Here is a 19,413-nt window from a genome sequence, read left to right on the forward strand (position 1 = left end):
TCCATTATTTTACTATTTAATTCTTCATTATCCTCCTTTCTGTCAATTCTATTACTACTGTTAAGTTTTTAATTATATTCTAATTGTATTTAATATGCTAGTAATAAATTCAAAATTCCTTTTAACCTAATTTTTACACTATCAAAAGATCAATGTTATCAGCGAATCGTATTTTCATTTCTTCTCCTGGATAGTTATTCGACTCTCAAATCGTTTAATTACATCGCTTCTTCTTTCCCGTAGAGTCGTAAAGCTTAGAAAATATATTCAGAGTTTTGTTAAAAACGCAACCCAATTTAAAGAAATATAATGTGCTACACTTAACGCGATTGGTTATGAATATTACAATTATTTGTGCAAAACAATATAGAGATCAAATTTTTTATAACCAATGTTGAAAGTGCAAACCGTTTTCATTAATGCAAACCTTCACCCTCTTCTTCATATTACGTGCAACCTTTCGAAGTGTATCTCTTTCAAATTCTCGTAATTCTTGAGTATGTTGGCTTACAGTTCTTCAATGATGTGAGAATTATTTTTGAGAATACAGAACCTTTTAGATATTCCCAGAGAAAATTATCTGCAGGAGAAAGATCAGGCGACCTAGCTGGCTATAAGCCACTCGATATTACTCTTTCACCAAACAAACTTCTCAAAAGGTCCATTGTTGCTCTTGCCGTGTGACATCTGGCCACATCTTGTTGAAACCACGAATCTCTCTCATTTATTTATAAATTTGCAATAAACTGTGTTACAATTTCTTGGTAGGGGTGTGCATTAAAAGTGTATGTAGGGTTCCTCCACCACAAAAAAAAGGTGTGGTTTCATGACCCACAGATTCGCGAAAAGTATAAATTATTGGTACATAACTCGATCTCTAATGGGATAAAATGGTAATTAAAGGTAAATGAGGAAGTAATGCGGTGTTAATTTAATCTTCTTATTACTATAAAGAGATAAACCATTTATATTAAAAAGTAATGTTGTTTCAATTAACTTTTAGAAGGTGTACACAGTCTACTCTTAGTAGGGGATTTTTTTAACTTGTAAAACATCAATTAGAAAAATTTGCTAATTAGCTATAAAAAAAATTATTCTTTCCTAAGTTACTATTTCATTCCGTAAAATACCTAGAAATGCCTGTAGTCTGGAATGTAGATCAAGAAATCCTCCGATTAAGCCACTCATGGCTAGGAACGGAGGGGGGTGATGTAGCGACCAGGCACGCTGTGAGGCGGATTTTCTTCTCCCTCGGAGGGGAATTGAGATGTCGATCAAGAAATTCGGCGGAACGACGACTGCACTGCCGAGGGTATGGGTCACCATGCAGCCCTGAGGTGTAGCGTCGTCTTGACGAGGGCGGTTTTTGATTGAGCAAACATCACTGACGGCGGGATAACGACTGCACTGCCGAGGGTATGGATCCCACACAGCCGTGAGGTGTAGCGGCATCTCGACGATGGTAGTAGTGAAAGTAAATGTCACGCAGGACTATGCGATGGAGCCGAGTGGGACTAGGAGCTCTATCCGCCTCTCCCTGCTAGATCAGATCGCAGTCCACAAATGAAAATAAGTCAGGGGTACGAACTGAATGTTCAGTTGATTAAGGAAACTGAAATAAATTTCGTTGTTGCGTATAACATTTTTGGTGGTATGTTATTATTCTATTGCCTCGATTATTATGAGACATTTACGAAATTGGCTCTGTAAAATGTAGAACTAGGCGCGGGGTTAGTACTTCCGCGAACTCGATTAGCTAGTTCAGAGGGAAACGATGTAGGACATTCAAGATGTCCGGATGAGGCTGAGCGAAGGCAAAAGCCGAGTTTAAAAATCACCTATGCAAATGTCTACCGGAGTCGAGTTGGACTCATAGGGTGTAGACCTATTGTTATTCCGCTCTGCGATTTTTGCTATTTATTTCGATTTTTTTGGTGTTTTTTGTTTGGTTTGGTGGTTGTAAACTGTTGGTTAGTGAATTGTGGACGTGCCTGTGAATTTTGGACATGGATTAATACCGCTTCTTTTTTTTTCTTCGGGTTTGTATTTACCTTAAGAAAGACATTGAAGTTGGTTCTACATAACATATTACTTGGTGAATACTATTCCAAGTCTATCGACAAGTCGCTGCAGGAAGAATAAGTCATCATCTTTAAAGTAAATAAGGACTTGGAAAATTTTCCTGAGCTGGTGAGTACAGAATTTTTTTTTAGTCCCACAGCGTTACTGATTTGGCCGGGGAAATTCTTTTCCTTATAACTCTATATCCGTACCCCCAATCCCAAATCCCTCATGGATCTACGCGATCCATACCCGACCATATATTTTACCCCCCCAAAAAAAAATTTTACCCCCTCCAAATCCAACCTCGGGAGATGGCCTAATCAGGCCTATGAAAGGGTGTCGGAGGAGAAGGGGCTACCTGACGAGGAGAATCCTCATGTTAGGACCCCCTTCGCGACTCATGTTAGTGGGGTCTGCCCTGGGGCGAGGCTGAAGCTCAACAAGAGTGCTTTAGCCCCTGGTTCTGTCATCCGCAGCGTGAGTTCTGTAGAGATACTAAGTGAAGAACTCACTTCGGTTGGCGATACCTTTGTTTTGCAGTGGGCGGTAAAAGAGAAGACATCGTCGAAAGTCTTGTGCTGGGTCTTAATAAGATTTATGCTGTGGAGAATCGCCCGTTGATTTTCTCTACAACTAAAGGGAAACTAGGAGCAATCGTTAAGAAGACGACGAGTATTAGGCCAGACGACGGTTGATTGACTGTACGCTGTACCTCACCGGTACAGGAGAAGTCTGCTAGACGTGATCAACCTAGAGCTACCACTGTGGTTGTAACACAGGAAGGAACGACTTATGCTAATTGATTACGCAAGGTTAAAACTTCTGTTGGTGATGGTATGGCTAAGAGTATACTCTCAGTACGCCAAGGACAGCGTCAAGATATTGAAGTTCGGCAGGTTGAAGGACGCAAGGCGACTGCCAGCCTTAAGGAAAAGATTGCTGCTCAGACTCCTGACGTCAAGTTCATTGATAAAGAGCTCTCAACCACGAGGGCGATAGTGCACGTAAAAGATTTGGACGCTGAGGCGACCGAAGAGGAAGTACTGTTGGCCGTGAATAAGAAATTGGGTGGTGACTCTACTGCGAGGGTTGCCTCATTGAGACCTGCTTTTGGCAGGACCCAGAATGCGACAGTGATATTGTCGTCTGCTGAGGCAGCCAAATTGACCGCCGGTTTCCGTATCCTGGTGGGCTGGCAGTCCTGCCAATTTGATTTGCGGAGGCCTTCTACCCATTGCTACCGGAGCTGGGAGGGTGACCACATCGTCTCCCAGTGCAAAGGGCCTGACAGGAGTAATAATTGCTATAATTGCGGTGGTCAAGGTCATCAAAAAACGAATTAGTCTGTGCCCTCCAGATGTGTTCCATGTGGTGTGGTCGGTCATTGGATTGGGAGTAGGGACTGCCGGCACTCTCGCAAATAAAAATAATGCAGATCAACGCCAATAGGAGTACCATAGCTCACGATCTCATTTGGAGGTTATAGTCAGACCAAGATGTAGCCAAAGATTTCCTTACGGTGGCTGAACCCAGTGTGAGAAGAGTGGCTGCGCGCTACCATGGATAGTGGACATAGATTCGGATGCGGCGATTCTCAATGTGTCGGTCAGATATGCTACATTTCGTATTACTAGATAAAATGGTTTTGTGATGGTAGAACTTGCGGACTTTAGCTTAGTCTCAGGATAGATCTCCCCGAATTCTGGAAATGAGAGGTTTCAGCAATTTATTGATGACTAGAGGTCTGTATACGCAGTTCTAAGAAACCTGTGGTACTTACTGGAGATTATAACTCCGAATGTCGAGAGTTAGGCGGTATGAGATCTACTCCAAGAGGCTACATACTTGCTGCTATGTTTAATGCGGCCAGCTTTGTGACGCATAATGCTGGGTCCTCGCCCACCTTCGTTGGCAGGGGGCGAGGCTCGGTTGTGGATGTTACCGCATCCTCTGATGGGATTGCCCATTGGATCAAGGACTGGCGGATTTGTGAGGAAGAGCTGGCGAGTGACCACTTGGCTATTATGTTCACGGTAGAGTGTGGAAAGTCGGGAACCCCTGCCCGTAGTCAAAGGTGGCGGCCCTCAGAACTTCAGGCCAAACGTATTGTGGACAGGGTGGCTGATCGGTTGGACCCTGCTCGGGCGATCACACCTGAAGAGCTTATGGAGGTACTGTATGATGAGTACAGTCGAGGTGGACGACCTGAGGTGCCGGCAAAGAGAATAGTCCATTGGTGGACTGATGAGATTGCTACAAGGAGAGCAGCTACAATCGCTGCTGGAAGGAAACTTCAGAGAGCAACGAGGAGAGCTTCTAGGGCTGTAGCGACGTACCGATAAGCAAGAAAGTCCCTTTGTGCGGCCATTAAGGAGGCCAAGGCGAAAGCCTGGGCGGAGCTGGTAGCAGATCTGGACGTTAATCCGTAGGGGGATGCGTATAAAATTGTCATGAACCCCTCTATCTCGTGAGACAACACTTCGGGTTGTCGAGGAGCTGTTCCCAGTAGCTGAAGCCCCGTGGAATGAGATAGCCCCCGAGCATGAGCAAAGACTCTCCATTGAGGAGCTGAGACTGGCGGCCAAGCGAATTAGTGTAGATAAGAGTCCGAGGTTGGACGAGGTCCCTGGATCGCTCGTTAAATTAATGGTGACAAGACATCCTTGGTTCATACTGGACGCCTATAATACAGCTTTGGAGAGCTGTCGCTTTCCTTCCTGACTGATCAACTAAATTCCTTACATTTGCCTTCTCAGTGATCAAACTCTATAAAATCACAGCGTTTAACAAGTATCGATTACGGAGATTCTAATTAATTAATAAAGAAGATAGATTTATAAATGTAAAATTTACTTTTAAGCACTAGAACAACCGTTCTTTCTTGTCCTGTTTAGCCTCTGGTACCACCGTAAGGTATTACTTCAGAAGATGAATGAGGGTGATATGTATGGGTAAATGAAGTGTAGTCTTGTACAATTTCAAGTCGACATTCCTGAAACGTGGGTTAATTGAAACCCAACCACCAAAGAACACCGGTATCCACGATCTAGTATTCAAATCCGTATAAAAGTAACTAGAACAACTTCGACAGTTTTAGCTTCACGTCGAATTTAAATTAATCGAATACAAATTTATTCTTCTTTAACTGACTGACTCAACAATAAGATATGAGTAATTGTAAACAACTAGAATATATCATAACAAAATAAGATGATATTTAAGAAGTACTGTAGTAATACATAAGAAATTGTACATTAACATAACGTGAAACAGACCGTGATAGGCATGATTGAAGTAAAACGAACGAATTAACAAACCAAATCGGATTATAAGGACAAAACATCACTGGTTTTCCCCACGGTCAATTCGTATTTTCATGCTAAATAATCCACTTGCAATCATTTATGGTATGATAAAAAGACTATCCGTAAAAAAACACATTTACACGTAGGCTAAATATCTGCAACTAACACGTCTGGTATTTAAGGAGAAAATATTTACAATTTTATCAAAGACAAAAAAAAAACAATGAAAATTAGAAAAATTTCTAATGTTTACATGATTTATAAGCCTCAATAATAATACAATTTTGGCAAAAAATGAAATAATAAATAACATCTAAATTGAACAATCCAACATCACAGAAATTTTATCGTTAAGAGGAGTTAGTAATGTTTGAATTACAGCTAAATAAAAAAAAGCTTTCTTTTTCTGTTTTAGCCTCCGCAACCACTGAAACGTATTACTTCAGAGGATGATATGTATGAGTGTAAATGAAGTGTAGACTTGCACAATATTACGTTGACCGTTCCAGAGGTGTGTGGTTAATTGAAACCCAACCACCAAAGAACACCGGTATCCGCGATCTAGTATTCAAATCAGTATAAAAAAAGTAACTGTCTTTACTAGGACCTTGAATCTTACGACTCTCCACTTCGAAATCAACTAACTGATTTGCGATGATGAGTTAACCGCTAGACCAGCCCGGTGGGCATAGATTAAAAAAAAAGCAAAGTATTGTATGACTTTTCCGGCTACGCCGGTCAAGTCATAGAATACCTTGTACAGCTTTTTCACTGCAAAATCTTTCTTCTGCGATTTAGGTCCGGGGTCTATAATTTAAAAAAATTATAATCGATTCTTGATATCTCAGGAAATACCAGCTTAAAAATTATTTATACCACACAAGAAGTACAAACTTTCAACAATTCTTTGAAAAAATATCTAAACCGAAAGGAGATTAGCACAAAAGAACAAAAACACATACATACAACCCAATTTTTACAGGTTGATTTTTGGAAATTTTTTTATTATTTGTATATGCATCGTAGGTTTTATAACGGGTGGTCCATTTAAACCGAGACACATCTGTATATCAAAAACTACATTTTGGGAAAAAATGTTTCCTACTAAAGTTTTTCCATTTCAAGGGGGAAATACGTTCACAACCTATGTTGTCCTTGATAAGGTCAAATAAAGGTTATTTCAAGGCCAACTTAATTTTTTAAATAGGAACCTATATTTTTTATTGGAGAATCGAATTCTTTGCAAAAAATTAAAATTTCATTTCAGAATTTTTTTCTGTAATCGATAGTTTTTTTGGTTATTAATCTTAAAAACTGCTGTGGGCCTATAAACTGGTGCTTTTAGTTTCATTAGGTCTGGCCCAGCTGTCAAATTATATTCAGCCGAGGTTAAATTTTAAATTAAAGAAAATTAAATTTGAAATGAAAAGCAATCAATTAAAGGATTAACCTAAATAAAATCCATTTACGTTTTAATGCATATTTTTTAATCAAATAGTACATACCGGTATGATACACAGCCTTGTTGTATACTTTGGTCAGTTAAGTTATGTCGACTCTATGAAAATATTTGGTTTAATGAATTACTGATACTTTAAAACGGTTTTTTTAATACTCTATTTAAAATAATTACAAAAACTTACTACACGTAAATTACAACAACAAATGTTCGAAGTGGTGTCTCCTTCTACTTATATACATTTTTCGATACGATTTAAAAACGACCCATGAACACTTAATATTGTTTTTCACCTGATATCTCTACAGACATTTGTTATGCGCTCTTTCATGTTTTCAGGGGTAGTTGGTACTTCTAGGTAAACCTTTTTTTGTCTACTGGAGTAATTTCGGGTGAACGAGCAGGTCAATGAACTGGACCAGCTCGACCAACCCAGCGATCATTGTATTTGCGTTCCAAAATTACTCTGGTGATAATTGAATAATGTGCAGGAGAACCAACATGATGAAACCACATCGTTCTTCTCTTCTCCAAGAGTAGTTCATCAAGCCGTAAAGGCAACTGATTTTCTAGAAAATCTGCGTATTTCTCTCCGTTAAAATTTCCATCGAAAAAATGCGAAAATTAATGTAAGCCTATGATTCTACACTAAACATTGACAGTCCATGGATGTCGATGTTCTATTTCTCTTAACCACCGTGAATTTTGCACGCCCAATAATGCAAATTGTCTGCTTACTTCTCCATGATAAGTAAAACCTGATTCGTCGGAAAATAGAACATTAAAAAAAAATTTTTCATCTACCTGTAGTTTTTCCAGCGCCCACCGACAAAATACTACAAGTGAAATACGGTACGGGAGTTTTAATATTCTCAGAACACTGGTTTTTGATATCCCGGAATCACGCAAAATTTTTCTTTAACTAATAGAGAAACCTACAATAACCGCCGCCCGCAGCCACCGCTATTTCATTGTTTTCTTTTGTCACAGTATTTTAACAGTTCCTATTTTTGATCCCCGCACTTCCAGCATCACTAAACTGTTTTACAATACTATACACATAAGTGTGACTTGGGAGTATTTCTAGCGGGGAATCGTGGAGCGTACAAAGCTACTGTCTGATCAAAATTTCGGTGACATTCCCCGTAAAGCAAAATTAAAATTATTTTTTACCTCACTTTTTTTCTAACTGTAAATCGTTCGATAATTTTCAATAAATAAGAACTAAATAATTTAATATTTATTAATAGTTGGGGGGCAACAAAGTAATAAAAAAAATTAATTGAAGAACTGATAATACGTTCACTAGGACAAATGTCATTTGCAACTTGAACTTCACTTTTAGTATATTTTAGAAAGTTCGCTGGCGTTTACATAATTAACCTCTTATTCTTCTCTTCATTATTGTTAGCATTGATTTTTATTTAATTTAAAACTTATTTTTTTATTAAAAATTTAATATCAGCTGAATGTTAAATAGCGCTGGACTCGTGGGCTGAACCAGACTTAATGAAACTAAAAACATCAATTTATAGGCCTACAGCATTTTGAAAAACAAAAAATCATTTACAGAACAAAAATTCTGAAAAAGATTTTAATGTTTTTTTGTAAAGAAATCGATTCTGCAATAAAAGATATAGGTTCGTATTTAAAAAAAAATTAAGTTGACCTTAAAATGACCTGTATTTGACCTTATCAAGGACAACATCGGTTGTGAATGTATTTCCTCCTTGAAATGGAAAAACTTTAATAGGAAACATTTTATCCTAAAATGTGTAGTTTTTGAGATATAAATGTGTCTCAATTTAAATGGACCACTCGGTATATGCTTTAACAAAATTTTCTCTAAAATCCCTCAGAAGGAAACCTAAATCAGTTTTTTCGTGTTATCCCCCCCACCCACAACGAATTTTTAAACAAATTAATATGATCTATGACCCATATATATATATATATATATCCGAGCCAAATTTGAAGAAAATCAATTCGGACTATTCTGAGATATAAACCCAAAAACAGTGTAATACACAAACGTACATAAGTTTTTTTTTTGTCTAGATGAAGTAGTTGGACCCTAAAACGTAGATTTAAAAAAAAAAACAACCCGACACCCCATTTTTGACATGATCACCATACTACTTTCCCTATTAAAATAACTATTCTAACTGCATCGAGCCGGAAAAGTAAAAAATATGAACGGTTCATAGTAAAATACATATTTAGAAGTAGCTTTATACAATAAGACTTCAGTCCGAGGTTGAGCTTTTTATAAAGACATCAGATAATAAACAAAATCCTTGAGTAAATATTTTGCCAGAACCACTCTCAACAAACCACACAGGTGATATATATTCAGGATGTTAAACATTCCCACAACCTTTACACAGATCCTGTAACAAAAAACCTCTCTCGTTTTCCTGTTTAGCCTCCGGTAACTACCGTTTAGATAATACTTCAGAGGATGAATGAGGATGATATGTATGACTGTAAATGAAGTGTAGTCTTGTACATTCTCAGTTCGACTATTTCTGAGATGTGTGGTTAATTGAAACCCAACCACCAAAGAACACCGGTATCCACGATCTAGTATTCAAATCCGTGTAAAAATAACTGGCTTTACTAGGACTTGAACGCTGGAACTCTCGGCTTCCAAATCAGCTGATTTGGGAAGACGCGTTCATCACTAGACCAACCCGGTGGGTGTAACAAAAACCCTAAATGCCACAAAACGCCACCCGAAAGTAATAAAAATAAAGAAAAAAGGTAAACACAGGAAGAGATAATTTTCCTAGAGTAACCGTAGTTATTATTCCCTTCCAAGATCCTCAGCCTGTGGATGTACAAAAAAATCCCAAAAATCCCTTGGAAGGTTCGGTACTTTTACCCACCATTTCAGCACCGAATCAGTAATCAATTATTTTGCGTTGACCGATTTAAATTTAAATGATGTTACGAATAGATTTCTCCGGACACTAAAAAAAAAGTGAGACCAGATTCAAGTTTTCTAAAGAAAACCTTCTTAAATTTTCAAAATTGTATGTCGCGTGAATTAATAAGCAGGATTTAGGATTTAAATTAATAACTTAAATATATAGTCATTATATCTTACAGAAGGTAGATAGATCCCGTCTCCTAAGGAACACAATTTTTCTAACTCGAAGGTGAAAATATAGAAATGACTTTCACGAAAGAGCCTATGGTGAAGATTGTAAGGCTGAATGTCACAATCAGCATTTTGGTGAGTTTAGCCCAAATCTATGTTCAAGAATAAATATAGTTCAATGAAGAAGACAACGATAAAGCACTTTTTTTATTAAGGCTCCCATTCCTTACTTTCGGGAACGTCTTTTGTATTCTATCAGATCTGAGAGAGCTGATGGATCAAGAAGAAAAAATGTCTAAAAAATCAGAGCCTGTTTGTGACATACATCAAACTGCAATTAAAAAATGGACTTATAACCAAATAATCGGCGCAAAATTCACCGACAAAGTCTGGGAAGACGCTGTTTATAAACCTAATTTCACCCTTTCGAACTTATCATCAGGTTGGATAGAGATACCTTGGGGAATATTCTAATTTTGGTGACTGGATTACTCCGGAGGCGTCTGTCTAGTGAAGATCTATAGCGAGATGAGATCCTACATTCTGAATTTGTTATCATCTGCCAAAGATTGCAAAACCCACAACATGAAGTCCTTGAGAGGAAACGTTTCCTAATCTTTAGAACCGGTATTTCGGAAGGTACAGATGTTTCTAACCTAATTAGGAAGATTCAAAAACTCGGTAAAAATACACAGTTGGATACGATCACTTTAGGTTTTAGGGAATTCCCAAGTATTATGGATGAAGTTACAGAGATTTAGTTCATAGTTGATGGTTGTTTAGTTCAACTGAGCGAGGCAAGTATCAAGACGGAAAAGACAAATTTTAAAACATAATTATTGGCCATGCAGACTCAGTGAGGCAATATAATTTAAATCGCATAAAAATAATATAAAATAAAGAAATGAACAAACTTACAATTTTAACAGACAATTGTTACTCCATACAACAATCTCATTAACTTTAATAACGCGATTACATGCTCAAATATTAGCATAAAAATAAAATTATTACCAAAGCCTTTTATTAACATTACTAATGTCATAATACAATAAATGTGATCCAGCATCAAGACTGTTAACTTATAAGCTGATCGTATCCAAATTTGATAAATGATGGTTTAATTAATGATACAGTAGCTATTATCATACGTAAGAAAATTACAGTTATTATAATGGTTTTAGAATAGTAATTTAAAAAGTAGCTCGAAAGAAGTTAGTTTATCAAGTCAATCCTTTTTTTTATTTGTAGTTTCTATTACCTGCATATTTAATTTACATTGTATCTCAAAATAATCAAGGGATCATTTTCTTCCATTTTTTAAATATTTAACAACAGTAATAATTTTTGGATTCTTGACGCCTTAAATTTTTTTAATAGGTTATTAATAGTTCCAATACTAATGCTATGTAAAAGTTTTCCTATTAATTAAACAAAATTTCCTTAAATAACGTAAACATGTTTGATGAAATTTAATAACTTTAAATAAATTTCAAATTCGATTCAGTTTTTAAAAATGAACGTTTTTATTTTTTGTATTTTTAAAACAGTCATGAAAAATAAAATATTCGACGTTTTTATTGTTGTAAAACTACAAAAATATTGCAAAGAATGAAAAAAAATAATAAAATCGAAGGTAATCGAATTTCAATTTTTTTTTCAAATCTGGCAATTGTACGATCAACTTTAGTCAATAAAACTCTGCGGTCAGTTGGAATACTGAACAGTCTTTAGGTAAGTAAGGTGGAAAAAATCAAATCACGTCTTAGTAGATCAAACGAAGAGCGAGCGCACCGGTTCCACAGAACCTAAATGGGTAAGAAAGGATAAAGTATTAAGAAAACTACTTCACGATATGAATGATGAGAAGACTCTTTTAGGAAGAAAATGCATCCCCACCAAAAGTAAAGTTAATAGTATTAATGGACTCGACTGGCAACCACCGGTATATCAGGAGTATTTCACCGGCATGGATCAGTACAATAGTAATAAAGTTAAACAATAATCGGTTTAAATATAAAATTCAAAACCTTCACCTTTTTCTTTAAAAACTGAAGTTTATGGAAGAAAAAGCTTTCAAGAACGTCTGTGAAATGTTTAGAACTTATAAAAAAATACCTTTGTCCACCCCCGGATTGTGTATCGGGTGAAATTATTCACTTGATTATTTAGTAAGGTCAGACTAAATCTTGTATTCCTACTGGAGGATTTCATAATTCTAAAGAATTAAAACGTTAAAATCAAAAATAATAATGGAAGTTTCAAAATAAGAGTAACATGAAAAATTGTTGATAGGTTGACCGTAAGGAGTTTTCTGAGTATAGATGTGTTTATCAGGATATAGCGAGTCCTTAATAGTCGATCGTGTATGCTAGACACAAGCAAAATATAAAATATGAGCAAATCTAAAATAAGTTCTATAAGATTCTCTAAAAAATCATAAAATACAAAACCTTAGTTTACGTTAATATAAACCACTAATTGAACAAAGAATAGTATTTTCTTTAACACGAAAATCGTAAATTTTTTTTCAACTCTCGCGATATTTCGAGATGTAGAAGATCGATTATATTTAGAAATTATTATAATTATAGAATATTTTTATAAATAAAAAGATAAAAATGTAATACGACAGAAGAACGATAATATTAGCAAAGGACGGATATAAAAAATAATAGAAAAGAGGGGGAAATACACGTCACCAGTAAGCAATGCGAGGGCGCCGGGACGCTGCTAGCGTCGGGCCAAAAATAGTGGCAGCCCTGCCGCATGAAAAATGATACCCACCCGTTGCTTCTCTCTTGCTCTATCTGTAGAATAACTACAGCACGCCAACACATAAATACAAATATATATACACACGCACACGCGCCTTAAAAGTTACGAAATAATTTTATACAACACACAAATACACACACTCACACTCGCGCGCGGGCTAATAAGAAAATTAGTATGCACATATATATCAGAAGACGATGCGAAATAAGTATACACACAATTCCGCTACACTGAACGACTTATTTTAAGAACTATGAATATTTGATATCATATTATTGCCCAACAATTAATTTAACAGCATTTGGAAGACGCATACCGAAATAATAAATTTCACAACAGTAAATCTCCTGGTTTCAAATTAAATATATATTTAACCTGAATCTATGTCGAACAAATTTTGTACGTGAACCACCATGTTTTTAATTTACTTTTAAAAGTTACGAAAACATTTTCCTGATTTATACTTTAATTTTTGCCCGGCATATTGCCCAAACACGTACCTTAATGAGCCTCAACGTCGATTTGACCGATAATATTAGCTACAATACAAAGTCTAAGCAGATTACAGAAATATCTTCAATCCAAAGTTAAGTCGGTCAGTTTCATTCTCTTGTCGTTATAATAAATTAACCACACACAAGATCAGTGAAATATCCACATTAAAATTACGTTTTCTACGGAATCAATATATCTCCACCACATTATAACCAACAATCATGAGTTAAACAGAATCATGGCTAGATTACTACTTTATTTTTAAGCGTAAGGTAATATCATAACTTTACTTATAAAAAAAAAACCGTGTCCTACTAATAATACAATTTCAATGTAAATAAGAAAGATAATAATTACAGTATGGGTATAAATGAATTGCACATTTATGCAATTTCATGAATACACAACAATTAATAATTAATCTCAACAAATATATAATTAAAACTGCCAAGAATGAAATCATAATTATCCAAATACTGCAACTAGTGTTACAGAATGTTAATAAATAATAATTACTGCAGTAATCTAAAAAAACACCTAGCCGCACACAATTCTAAACATGTGGGACACCTTACAGAAATATGAGCCTATGTGTTCTAAATTGATTCTTCAATATCTAAAAGGAATCTATACGTTACAGCATATAATTGAGATGATTAATGGAAATCTGGGATTTAATAATAATGCGGTCCTGTTAACAAGAATTAAGCTAACATGATACCTACAATTAGCTCAAGATACCTTGACCTAATTGGAGGTTCTTGAAGAGAGGAATTCTGATTGCTTGAAGGTATCATGAAGGGCTCCTTCGGTTAGGATTGACTCATTTCAAAACATCTCTGAGGGTTTACAACCCCCCATCCATGTAAAGGGTAAACAAATAAAAGCAGACACAATGAATAATATTACTGCTAATTCATTTAAATCATCAGTCAGCTGTTTGGTCTGATACTACGTCATATATTCCCTTATATTAGGTGCTAATCTTTTAACCTCAACAAATTTATCCTGCATCCTCAATTATATATTTTATAATATATTTATCTCTTATTCTCATCCTTCTCTTCCTCTATAGATTTTTTATTTTATACATTCATTTTAATTTACATGTCCCATCACCAAATTATCTAAATCTGGATGTCCAATAAACGGCCTACCGACATAGTTCTTCTCGATGCAATTCTGCCGTAAATTTCTCTCATCTTCCGTTTGCTTAAAGACATCATTTTGAATTTTAACAACTTGCCTAATTTACAACATATTTCAAACATCTCAAGTCTTCTCCCTTCTGTTTTTCATACTATCAACGTTTTTTTTACCATATAGCCAGAGAAATATGTTTAAAAAAGTCTTTCTAATTCTTAGCACATTATTTAATATTGGCAGGCTTTTATTCGGTAAGAAAACTCTCCTTGCTTGGGAAAATATGATTTTGATGTCTGTTCTAATACTTCATCAGTTCTCTGTAATTTTATTACCTAAATAAACAAAATTCACCAATTTCTAATGTATATTGTTTTGCTATCTAAATATTAAATTCCTCATTATCCAATAATAAATACACAATTAAGAAAAGATTAAATGAAATTAGCTATATTTAGCATCAGACCAAACAATCTTCTAAAACAAATTCATATCCTCACTTAAAAATTTTTTTCATTTGGCCGCTGCACAACTTTGTCTAAAAATAGCCTCTCATAAGGCAGCGTAATATATTTGTAAGAAACAAAGAAAATTATTGTTTTTATTAACTTAATTCATTTCAACACAGAATATCTTATATTTTTATTTTCCATAAAAATATTTTTTTTAAAATACCAAATTTTTCCTTTTTTTTAAAAAATGTTCACTAATCAGAATATACTGACAAAAAATACCAAATAACTAACTTGAGAATACCCAATAGCCAATACTGCTGCACCCATAACCTTCTTTCTTTCATTTTCTGTTTAGCCTCTGAAACCACCGTAAGGTATAACTTCAGAGGATGATATTTATGAATGTAAATGAAGTGTATCCTTGTACAGTCTCAGGTCGATCATTCATGAGATGTGTGGTTAACTGAAACCTGACCACCAAAGAACATCAGTAGCCATGATCTAGTGTTGAAACTCACATAAAAGTGTATATAAAACTGCCTTTATTGGGATTTGAACCTACTCACATCTTTAATTTGGAGAAATATAGATCTCTTATTTCAATCATATAGGTTAACTGGTTCTGAAACTACTGTTTAAAACCCTTAAACCATTAAAAAAAAAATTATCATTAAAAATATAAAACAATAATTTTTCTTTCAAAGAAACTAAATAAATGACCAGAAACGTGCATAAAACTACGAGTTCTGCCAATAAATATTTTGGTTAAATTGAAGTCGTTGAAATAAAATAGGGTAAATTTTCAAACAAATATGAAACTACTAATTAACAAATCAAGTATGTATTAGTACTATGAAGAAAGGCATTCCAGTATTAGAAACTATTTTCATAGAGGTCAAAAAATTACGATTAATAAATAAGTAATTGCTGCTACTTCTAATCTGGGTAAGTCAGGCTTAAGAAAATTTCCAATGAAATTTAATATAAGATAGCAAGTCTTAATAATCCTGAGATCTCCAGGATACTATTGTAATCAGATAAATAATTTCATGACTCAAGAAGCAATAATACAAATATAACAGCGTTATATCACTTATAAGCTTTCACTCTAGGATGTATTGTTATAAATTCCAAACAACAAAAATGCTGGCCGGGAGATAAAAACTACAAAAAATATAATGTTAAAATTTATCTAGTAAAGTTACTGCTTCAATCTATTGACCTACTTCATGAAAAAGTAGAAATTTGAAACCACTTATATAAATAAAAAATGCCCTAAAAGATGGAAATATAGTGTTGCTCATTCAATAAGCCTCATTAAACCTCTCTACAATATAAAAGTAGCTTTAAAAAAAATATAACTATTACTTGTTCAGTTAATAAGAGATTTTTACAGCAATTATAGTAAATGAAAAGAAAAAAATTGAATTAGAACAAGGATTAATTAATATACTAATGGTAGTTGTAGAATACAAATTAATCACAAACAAAAATTTTAAATTACTTCTATTATATTTCTAGCAACAATTTTTTTTTTTTGACTCTAGCATCACATTAAATTACACTAGCCGTCTATATATAACTGCTTGAATAAATAAAGTTACCTCAGTCAACTGGTTACATATTTTAAAAAAGAATCTGTTTCAAATCAAGGCCATACATTCCTTAAATCAGTTATCCTTGCAATACTTAAATATTTCTTACGTTAAGGCTAATGAGGAGGTGGAAAAAAGCAACTTAGCAGATTAAAAAAAAAAAAATGGAAAATCAAACACAAAAAAAAAGAATAACCAAACTATATCATAATTATAAAATGTACTGAGAATGAAAGACATTCAAATAATATTAATCAGGGATTAGATTAACATGACAAATCAATATATTCAAAACATTATTCTCAAAATAATAGAATTAAGCAACATTGAAAAAACTAAATAATGTTTGAAGTACGTTATATATTTTCTAACAGAAGAAAAACAGTTTATTGAAGTATTTCAAATATCCTTTCCAAAAGAAGTAGAGAAAACAATGTGTAAAAGCAGATTTAGAGTAGTATTATTTTCAATTATAATTCCATAATTAATTTGGTTAAATAGCAGTTGATACACAATATAAATTAGTTTGATAATTCTGATAAATAAATTATTCATTTAACAAATTAATTATTTTATTCTGGCAAAATTTTCAACATTCTGTTATGTAGCAACTTGTTTAGTAAAATTTAAAAATTTAAAGTAATGTAATTTTATGGTACAGTAAAAAATAAAACGAAAGTAAAAATTTTTTTAAATAATCCAACAAATGTACAAACAATGACCATAAGCTTTTTTCCTTTAATTCAGTCCTTATAAATAATATTTCACTAGACTCATAAGATGAAAAATAATAGAAAAAAGATTAAATATAAGAAACTAATAGGTTTCTTTTTATTTAATTGAAATTAAATCTAAAAATAATTTCATAAATCACACAAGTTGCTTAAAGCAGCTAGATATAGAGCTACTAATTTAATTAAATATTTTTTAGTTTACATCACAACAAAACAAGCATGTACAATTCCATAGATAAAACAGTATCAATGAGTAAAAAAATTTTTTTTAATTTATAACCTTAACATATATTATATAACTAACCTTTTTCTGTTGTTTTTCCCAAGCCGGGTCCAGTAATCCTTCCCTTTCCCATTCCTCCTCAGGCTCCATATAGCCATCACCATACTGATCAATGTTATTCATCATGTGGTCGTTCATTTCAAAAAACTAAAGAATTGAAAATCGTTGAAAGTCCTTTTCACGGCAGAAAATCGAGGCAGAGTCCCACCTCCGCGCACTCCGTAAAAACCCTCCAAAGGGTCTCCGAGCACTTCGCACTGGCCACGACCGTTGCTTCGTTTTCACTATTCCGGCTGTTTATAGCTATGACGTTTTGCCATAAGAGACATCACGTGGTACACTAGTGAATGGCGACGGTATTCATTTTAGTTATTCTTGCGACCTGCTTGGTAGGCAAGAATTCTCTCATTTGATTCTTACGCACCATCTACCGGTTATAAAACAAATTATTTAGTAGAGTAAAAGTATTCGAATAATTATGAGTTATTGTCGTGTGTTAATATTCATCACAAATTATTTTTAATAATAAAAACTGAAAACAGATTTATAAAAAATTAAGAAGTAAAGAAATAAATCGTGAAACATTAATCCCTGAAACAAAACTAAATTTTTCTTCTTGAAACCATTTTTTGTAAAAATAAAAAGTATTTCCTTTTTATTAGTAGTTTACACTTACATGATTTTTTTATAATAAATATTACTACTTTATGTTCTATCTTAAAAATAATATCTGAAAAATGTTTTAAAATAAATTTAAATAAATCTTTTTCTTGACCGCTTTTATTAAAATAAAAAACTGTTTATAAAAATCTATAATAATATCCAAAGTTTTATTGAACAAGAAACGAGTCGTAAACTACCAGCAAATCGCAAAATCTAAGCCTCTCGATTTATGACCAAAGGTCATAAATTGAGAAAATAAAAATTCGTAATATGTTTAATTTTTAATTTTTTTTTTTTACCTGAAATAAAATAAAGTAATAACGCCAAACAAATTTTGATACTAAGTAATACTACTACTATTGGTTACAATAATTCCGATTATAATACTTCTTTTAACAACTCGCCTCAGCGTCTTGTTTGAACTGCTCTGACACGATAACTTCATGTGCGAAAAAATAACGAACGAACTATAAAAACGTTAAGTGAATTATAAAGAAGCAATATTTATTAAAAAAAATTACATGTTTTAAAAACTAAATTTGAAATAAATTATTTATTTCAATAACATGAAAAAATAAATGTTTATTTTTTGGGCTGTATGGTATGTCGTTTTACTATACCTCGTGCAACAAAACGATAGCTTTCTTATACTACTACCATCTTAGTCAACAACTATTCTGGAAGAGTTCAATATTTAATAGAATAAAACAACAACACCTAGACTTACAATCAACAACTTATAAAAAATACGGAAAAATATGAAATTCACCTACTCAAGGTACATCCAACCAACAGTCATTCACAATTCCCTACATTTTCAGCAAAGAAGATTATTGTGTTGCTTTTAAACAACATAAAGTACACAAGATCATACTGAAAAATAACAAACATACAACAATCCAGATGTAAACACATTTAACTCCAGTAACAACATTAAAAGTATTTCATTTTAATTTCAGAAAGACTTGCATCTGTGAGCGAATGCACACTCACCCATAGATAACAAGGAACATACACACAGACACCATTCATAACAGAATAAACTTCTGATAATTACCTCATAGAGAAACAGGTTACACATACAGTCTTCATCAAGTAATGGTGAACTTGGAGTGGAAATGATTACTACCCAACATAAAAACACTTTATATATATGGAAAAGCAAAAGTGAAACAAAAATAAAATAAAAATAATTTTTTGTATTTGAAGCATAACATCACTTTCTTAATACTGTAAACACACAAAAATATATTGCTTCATAAGCAAAATCTGCATCTTGTTTATGCTACTATGAAATGACTAATCATGATATGCCAATGTTTCAGCGAACAGTGAC

At 33.7% G+C, this 19,413-nt stretch overlaps 1 protein-coding gene and 1 long non-coding RNA gene across 4 annotated transcripts in view; both read right to left on the minus strand.

The window, feature by feature from the left end:
* The window catches only part of LOC142331753 (uncharacterized), a 235,772-nt gene extending 222,922 nt beyond the window's left edge, over window positions 1-12,850 (minus strand). Inside the window, exon 1 of the long non-coding RNA XR_012758081.1 lies at window positions 12,719-12,850. This is a non-coding gene — a long non-coding RNA (uncharacterized LOC142331753). The remainder of the gene's footprint in view (window positions 1-12,718) is intronic.
* Window positions 1-17,711, minus strand: part of Actn (alpha actinin) — a 351,300-nt gene extending 333,589 nt beyond the window's left edge. For all 3 annotated transcript variants that reach the window (XM_075376250.1, XM_075376249.1, XM_075376251.1), the window contains exon 1: window positions 17,436-17,711. In XM_075376250.1, coding sequence (XP_075232365.1) covers window positions 17,436-17,552 — 117 coding nt within the window. In that variant the 5' untranslated portion in view covers window positions 17,553-17,711. The remainder of the gene's footprint in view (window positions 1-17,435) is intronic.
* Between the last annotated feature and the right edge of the window lie 1,702 nt (window positions 17,712-19,413).

Source organism: Lycorma delicatula, chromosome 10 (assembly GCF_047948215.1).
Source record: "Lycorma delicatula isolate Av1 chromosome 10, ASM4794821v1, whole genome shotgun sequence".
In the NCBI taxonomy this organism is placed as follows: Eukaryota; Metazoa; Arthropoda; class Insecta; order Hemiptera; family Fulgoridae; genus Lycorma; species Lycorma delicatula.